Source organism: Mixophyes fleayi, chromosome 8 (assembly GCF_038048845.1).
Source record: "Mixophyes fleayi isolate aMixFle1 chromosome 8, aMixFle1.hap1, whole genome shotgun sequence".
Lineage (NCBI taxonomy): Eukaryota > Metazoa > Chordata > Amphibia > Anura > Limnodynastidae > Mixophyes > Mixophyes fleayi.
Window position 1 is genome coordinate 14,167,581 of NC_134409.1, and position 8,783 is coordinate 14,176,363.

At 39.3% G+C, this 8,783-nt stretch overlaps 1 protein-coding gene across 1 annotated transcript in view; it reads right to left on the reverse strand.

Moving 5' to 3' along the window:
• Positions 1 to 746, reverse strand: part of PIGK (phosphatidylinositol glycan anchor biosynthesis class K) — a 90,871-nt gene extending 90,125 nt beyond the window's left edge. Inside the window, exon 1 of the mRNA XM_075181935.1 lies at positions 620 to 746. Coding sequence (XP_075038036.1) covers positions 620 to 700 — 81 coding nt within the window. The 5' untranslated portion in view covers positions 701 to 746. The remainder of the gene's footprint in view (positions 1 to 619) is intronic.
• Positions 747 to 8,783: the final 8,037 nt, after the last annotated feature.

Genomic DNA, 8,783 nt, shown 5'->3' on the forward strand with positions numbered 1-8,783 from the left:
CAGATATAACAGATTATCTGCAGACCTACAGGCCATGTTGTCATTTCAGAACAAAATAACAAATTTCTAGACAGCTCCTCTTAGAGGAAACAGTGCACTACATAATCACGTTTAGCAAAATACATGCAATAATTACTGCACCAAATACACACGACCCTGTACCAGAAGTGATAATATATTTTACTTCTTTTTTCCCACACCACCACCATTATGGAATCACCCCACATAAGACTTTGAATGCAGCATGTATGTATGTAAAATATATATATATATATATATATATATATATATATATATATATATATATATATATATCAGTACCCCACACAAGGATATAAATGCAGCTATATACAGCATGCACATAACATATATAGCTGTATGTGACTCCACACCACCATGACAGTGCCCCACACCAGGCTATGCATGCTGCATGCACATTACACATATATATATAGATATATAACCACCTTGTCAGTACCCCACACAAGGATATGAATGTAGCTATATACAGCATGCACATAACATATACAGCTGTATGTGACTCCACACCACCATGACAGTGCCCCACACCAGGCTATGCATGCTGCATGCACATTACATGACACATATATGTCGGCACCTCTGCATACTGAGCGCTCACTCCCAGCACACAGAGCACAGCACAGACCAACAACCGGCAGCAGCCGCTGGGCGCCGACATCTTTCCTGACGACAGACGAGAGACTTCCGCGTCACGTGACACCCGGGAGCCCCGCCCAGCGCTGCTGTCTGTCACTCTGAGAGCGCGGTGCACGCTGGGTAGATGTGCTGCTGCTGCAGCTGGAGAGGTGCGAGCTGGAGAGCGGCATCATCCCTCTGTCTGCACCGTCACGTGGTGTCCTGTGATCAGTCAGTGTCACAGTGTACATTATATTATATTACTGCCATCATGTCCTATAATCAGTGTAGTGTACATTATATTATTATATTGCTGCCATCATGTCCTGTAATCTGTGTCACAGTGTACATTATATTATATTACTGCCATCATGTCCTATAATCAGTGTAGTGTACATTATATTATTATATTGCTGCCATCATGTCCTGTAATCTGTGTCACAGTGTACATTATATTATATTACTGCCATCATGTCCTATAATCAGTGTAGTGTACATTATATTATTATATTGCTGCCATCATGTCCTGTAATCTGTGTCACAGTGTACATTATATTATATTACTACCATCATGTCCTATAATCAGTGTAGTGTACATTATATTATTATATTACTGCCATCATGTCCTGTAATCTGTGTCACAGTGTACATTATATTATTATATTACTGCCATCATGTCCTATAATCTGTGTCACAGTGTACATTATATTATCATATTACTGCCATCATGTCCTGTAATCAGTGTAGTGTACATTATATTATTATATTACTGCCATCATGTCCTGTAATCAGTGTCACAGTGTACATTATATTATATTATCATATTACTGCCATCATGTCCTATAATTCGTGTAGTGTACATTATATTATATCATCATATTCCTGCCATCATGTTCCACAGGACACGTTGCTGTGCACCGATTATAACCATCTGGGTCGTATTCAATAATGTAGGTATTTGTAACCTAATTATGTCCAGGTTGTGAAATATTGGGAACAATGGGAGTGCATTCATGTTGGGAGGTGTCAGTGTAATAATTTATATTATTGTACCATATCCTCCTTTTAAGAACGGTGGTACCTAACTGGTAAAGTGACATTGTTTTATTTATTAAAAAAATACATTGCATGTGCTTTTATAATAAAATAGTCTTGTGGATGAGCTTGCAGTTTAGAGTTATAAATTATAGCGGGCCTGAATCATTAAGGAAAGTTAAGCAAAAGTAAGCAAGTAAGGCAAAACCATTGCATTGGAGGGGGAGGTAAATTTAAAACATGATGGCAGATTTATAGTTGGGGTAAGGCATGTCCTAGATCAACTTTAAATTTCAGTGTACAAATAAAGCTATCAAGTATTTGTGTGCTACATGAAAAAACAGACAGTATTTTCTTATGTGCAAAATAATAAACTCATTTGCACCCCTTGCATTGCAACATGGTTTTGTCCTGAAAACTTGAGTAAGAAAACTTACTCAATTTTTTCCTTGACTTTCCTTAATGAATCAGGTCCATTACTGTTGGAAGATGCTTAACCTCAGTGTCTTTGCTGTCCATGGTGCTGAAATCATTTATAACTATAAACTACTTGATTACCCATTGCTGTATTAGTCCTTATAATTAGGTGGATAGGAATTTCTCTGACAGCAGTAGAAGGATTTATTATGTCCCAGAATTGATCATGTTACAGCTGTGATGCCCCGTTCACTATATTTTCCAGCTTAAATAATGAGGTTTCCATACTTTGCACCCCTCTCCCTCAAACTACTCCCTACAAATCCCTACCCTTTACCCTTCAGCATTCAAGTCAAATTACTCTACAATCCACCTCTCAGTCCCACCACAAAACTTCTTCCACGTCACTACTCTCTAATGGACTTTCCCACAATGGCCAATCATACTGTCCTCCACAGCCTTCATATCTTTAAAGACTGTCATTTTAAGTCACACACGTCGTACTTTCTCCTGCTAACACCGGGAGGCCGGATTGGCCTGAGTATAGGCATCTTTAGCCCCCACCTGTCTCACTGTAAATCCATGTAGTGTCATAAAATCACGAAGGCTGTCCGTAAACATCATAGCTTGACAACTTTGTCATTTTAGACCAAACTGTTCTCTAATTGCTGCCTATACGTGCCATTTTGTTAATTGTATTCAGCCCGCAAGCACATAATTATAACATATATATGGCAATCTTTGTGTGGATTCTTGGAAACACTACTGTAAAGTATAAACTGTAATGAATGGCCTCCCTAGCATCACATTGGGAGTGAATAAGTTACATCAAAATGAACATTTTATTTTTTAAAAAATGTCAACTTTGGATATATTTTGTATATGTCAATTCAACATAGTGGTTTAATTAAAAATCATGTATCCTGGTCCTTTCCTTTCACATATATAATGAATTAACAGGAAAAAGAAGGACTTGGGTAGGTGCACTAATGCTCTCTAATCTTATTACATGAGGATTGGAACTTTTAGAACATAACTTTTATTGACTGACTATATCAGCGAAATATAAAATAAACCTATAAGTTTAATATAACTTAAAACATTGTGTGCTATTAAAATTCGCTGGATGTGCCCATTAATAGTTTTTGTAATTGTCATAGGAAGAGGATTGAACCAATATGCTGTGTGTCTCAGGTAAGTATTAAATAGCGCTATAATAGCTTCAAAAACCATGTCTGGTATTTGATTATTATGAGAATAATTTCTCAAGGGACACAGCAGAATCTCCTAGCAAGTATGATATCTCCGGATTAGACCATGTCTATTATCATATAGTGTCTTGCTAACTGCCTAGCATAAGCTCCATCTAGCTTGGGGACTACTAGGCGCAGATGGTTAGATCTCAAACCTTTCAATTGATTTAAGTTAATAGAGGCATCCAGCGAAACGCCGACGCGTGTTTCGCTGTGTGTGCTTGACCCCAAGCTAGATTATTAAATTTTAAATTCTAATTTACCCAGGAGGTTTAGTCAGTCGTGTAAGCTTTTACAATTGTGTGTTGAATCATTGTTTTATATTGTTTATTTTTTAAATAAATACTACAGGTGGATTACCGCTTCCCTATTTTTCTATATATTTTTTACATACCATTTGGACAGATTCAGATATCTGCCCGCAGGGAGCAGCAGTCCTCTGTTTATACAATTAACAATTACAAGATCCTCCAGCGCCTGATATAGCTTTTTTTTCTCCTATATTATTATCATGAAACTTACTCGTCCTCGCTCCAGCGCAGTCCGCTCTCTGCGATCGGAAGTGTCACTTTCGGGTATCGGCGGTCACATGATCCCTAAGCTAGGGGCGGGGAATTTGAACTGCTGGTTTTTTAAACCTCACTCTGACACTCGGTAAGTGTCAGAGCAACTTGTATGCTTCCTGGCTCCTCATTCCTCGTGGATCTCTGTGACTTCTCTGTTCCTGATCTGACTCCCGTGTACCAGTTCTGCCTGTTCGACCATTCTGATTACTCTGTATTTGTGTACCGACTCGGCTTGCTACTATCCATCACGGTTATCTTGTGTTCCTGACCCGGCTTGTTTGACGTTGCTTCTGCCTCCTGATTTTGCCTCTGCTCTCTGTCTGTGTACCGAACCTAGGGATTCCCTCACGCTGAGACTGCCTGCTGATTCTGTACCGTTCTGCTGGATTGTGTACCAGTTCCGCTTGTCTGACTACATATTCCTACCTGCTAATCTCTCCGCTAATGCTACATCTAGAAGCAGACCAGAGGACCCCGCCTTGTGGCGGTTCTTGGTGAACAACAGGGAGTTCGTTAGACTCCGCACCTCTGGTAAGCCAGTGCCAGTCGTGATTAGCACTAAGAGCCAGTTTATCCATTACAATTATCTCTTTTCAGCATTATCAACTTTTGACTATATTTGCCTGGATTTACAGAAACTTAGCAGGGCAGCCATCCTCTAGCATCTCCAATCTTGTCAGGCTGTTGTTTTGTGTTTTTTATTAAAAGGCTTATTCATACTGCGTTTTTAGTAGGAACTGCATTCAGCTGTTAGTGACCAGAAGTAACCGCCATCCAATTAGAAGCGGGCTGTCATTTGAGTAATTGTACGGCAGATCCCCCTCTCCTTTATCTCCCCAGTAAAGGTCTGCAGTACAAATCGGTGATGGGGGATATCTACACTGTTACAATGGTGGGGAACCATGGGAGACACCAAAACCAATGTACTAATCTACATCAATGAGAGGGTTGTGTAAAATAGCCCATCCTCAACCCCAAAAGTGTAAAACTTCTACAACATTTCTTCTTGGAATCCAGCCGATTCCCGAGCTTTCTTCTATTTCATTCACTACCACAGACTTGGCAGGCAGCTGTTGCAAGAAGCTGATAGGTTTAAGAGGCTTATTACCAAAGTGTAAAATACTCATTCTTGCTTTTAACACATCCGTGATTAGTTTTCCAGCACCATAAATGTCTGTTCACCTTCAGTTATTATACTTCTTCTATCCTTTATCAATCTCGTGTTATATTGTCATATTAAAAGTTAGGAAGTAATTCACCTATTTTCAGATCTCCCCAAATAACTCTTCATATTACAAGTTAAAATAACAATCCCACATAGAAAATGTATTGATTTATTTATTTAGCATTAACAGCAGCACTGACACGAAAAAGATATTGATAATCACACATTAAAATGACTATTGGCTTTGCACATTGTAAAGGGCGTATTCTGGCAATATGTCTAAGGTGGAGGCGACAGGACTCGTAGATAGTCTGGATGTAAGGAATAAGACAAAGTAAAGCGTGACACCAAGGCTTGGGGGACTGAGGAAATTGTGGCGTTATTGATGGTGAGGGAGATTTGATGAGAGGAGGTGACTCTGGGAGGAGAAAATATGAATTTCTGTTTTGGGCATGTTGAGCTATAGGTAGCAATGGGAAAACCAAGTGGACATAGCAGAGAGACAGTGGGTACAGAAGGGGAGGAGATGTAAATTTGGGTGTTGTTATCTTAAAGGCGGTACCAAATGAATTACCAAAATAAATTCCCAAGAGAATAATTGCAACGTGAGAGAAGTAGAGGGGCAAGACTTTTTGGGACTCTAGCATATAGTGGAAGCGGAGGGGTGGATGTACCAGAGGTAGAGACACTAAAGAAGCAGATCGGTAGGCAGGAGGTGAACCAGGAAAGAACTGTATCACAAAGGCCAATGGAGTGCAGGGTGTGTAGGAGAAGAGGGTGATCAACAGTGTCAAAAGCAGCAGGAGAATAAGTATGGAAAAATGGGTTTTAGACTTTGCAGTAAGTAGATCATCGATCACTTTTGTGAGAGCAGCTTCAGTGGAATTTTGGGGGCGGAAGCCTGATTGCAGAGAGTCATGAACAGAGTAAGAGGTGAGAAAGTGAGACAGGCGTTTGTACACATATTGCTCAAGTAGCTTAGAGACCAAGGGGAGGAGAGTATGATGGCGGAAGCTGGAGAGAGAGAGAGAGGCTTGGTGGAGAGATGGTTTCTTTAGAATTTCTGTAATTAGTGCAAGTTTAATGGAAGATGCAAATGTGTCAGTGGAGACACGTGTATCAATACTCTTCCCAATACTGGTTATTGGTTAATTGGTAATATAAACATGTTGAATATATTGAATATAAATATGATGAACATATATATTTATATAATTGGAAGGCTAGAATCCAATATAACTTAAAATAAATTAATAATAATTACTAATTAATGTGAAAATAAATACACGATTCACTACACTAAATTGCCATATGCTCTGATAAGCATACATAGGAAAATAATGTTTATGAGGCAAAAACATACATCATAACTACTTTGAATTCATATATTATTATAACATAATGTCATTTTAATTAACATTTTGATCTACTTGATTGTAATAATACATGGATTGTACATTTCATGTGTTGTAGGTATATATCTGTTGTGTGCATTGCACATTTTTTGTTTTCTGCTTGTTGTAAAATGCTTAAAGAGCTTAGCTGCTAGTGCCCCGCTTTGTGGATTCCACAGTACATTATGAAACCTTTTCCTGTGTCTTTTGTATTTTATTAGGTTGTTTCTTTTTCAGCCTTCAATGATCTTCCTCCCACCTGTCTCTGCTAATCCCCGCTGCTCACATCTTCACTAATCTAGTACAAAGCCTTTCTGCTGAGTTCTGCTTCCACTGACTGGTCAAATGCACAGATTGACCCATTTTACAAGGTTCCGGCGCCATCATTGGCAGAATGCCCAACATCTCCAGTGATAACATAGAGCCTGATTCATTAAGGAAAGGAAAGTAAAAAAATTGAGTAAGTAGTCTCCTGGACAAAACCATGTTGCAATGCAAGGGGTGCAAATTAGTTTTATATTTTGCACATAAGTTAAATACTGTCAGTTTTTTTCATGAAGCATAGTGAAGTAAATCTACCAGCAGACTAGTTCACTAAGGAAGTGAATACAGGATGTACATAACATGTATTAAAGTGAGAACTTTCTACATAACATAGGTCCCAAGCAGTGTAGTTGGCCAATTGCATTTATGAGTTGACCAGATATTCCAGCATGCACAGTAAAAATCTGAGTGATACTGACTGGTTTTTAAGTTTTTTCTATGAAAATGATATAAAGTTTTCCTATTAAAAATATTTTATATTGTGTAGAGGGTATCACTTAAAAAGTTTTCATGCTCTGACTGCTTTTAAAACATTTTATGCCACTGACAAAGTGTTATATACAATTATTTGTTATTTCTCCTGTACTTGTCACATGAGCGATTACAACGTTGCTGAAAAATGACTCAAACATTATCTAGAGCAGCATTTCTCCTGCCAGCATGAAAAAATTATACGAAATGAAGATTTTTTTTCTCTGGCTGTTTTTCTCCTCAGTAAAAACCAGCTCATGTGACACTAGCCTTAGATGTACAAGTTCAGACTGGTGGCACATAAGACATAAGGAACATGTTTACTGTCATTACAGTACATGGAGAACACTTTAGGCCAAGGTTTCAAACCCAGTCCTCATGGCCCCCTAACAGGGCAAGTTTTGCAGGTGACAAGTGAAATAATTATACCACCTGTGGATCTGTTACAATGTGTCAGCCAGTAATGAATACACCCAGGGCCGCCATCAGGGGGGTACGGGGGGTACTGTTGTACCGGGCTCACCAGGGGGCCCGGTACAACAGCTCAGCAAAGACTTACCTGGGGCCCGCCGCTGGTCTCCGCTATTCTGTCTTCAGCCTGGCTGTCACCGTCATTACCGTCATTAAGGTAATAATGCGTGGAAAAACAGTTAATACGGCAATCTTCTCGCTTGATTTCAGCTCGCAGCTCCCTGAGCAGCGAGCTGAAATCCAGCTAACTATTGCCGTGTTAACGGTAACAATTGAATATGCCCCTAAAAGTGAATTTATTGCCATGAAACATTGTACAAGATTGTATTTTTTTGGGAAAAATAATAAAACAGACAACAAAGTCTATAACAAAAACATAGCCCTGCATAGTGAAAAGTGTTACTCCCCTCCCTGCACCCTCTGAGCCTGCGACCGGCCATTGGGACTTTCCTCTCCTGCCAGTTTTCTCATACTAGTGCTACTGTGTGGATGCCAGCACAGCTAGATGCCGATTAAACTCTGATTTGACAATCTGCCAGCATCTACACAACTTGCACAAAATAGTCTAAGGCTTTGTACATGAAAAGCAGCAGGACACTGCCTGCAAAATTCTGCATAGTTTTCAAGTAGTTTTTCCTCAGCTGTTTAATTGCTTGTGTGATAAATGCAGATCAACTAACATAGGCTTCTATAAAGCATTGTTTAGTGAGCTGTTTTGCTGCAGGCCCTAAATGCTGCGTATTGTTTTTTTAACAGCTGTCCGAGCAGGAAATCTGTTTTCTATGACACTCTCTGGGTAAAACCCAGTAATTTAAATTTAAACAAAGAAATATGTTTGGAGTTATAAATGCAGTAGAAAAACCTCTTGTGTGACTCCATCCACACCTTCAAAGATCCCGGTAATGATACCCAGGTGAATGAACTACCAATCAGTTGTGTTTGAGTTTTATCTCTTATTAGGACCTCAGGAACAGAAGGAATGGGTTCCAACGTGTGCTCGGAATCTTAGCTCACATCGAGGTTGGTGAAA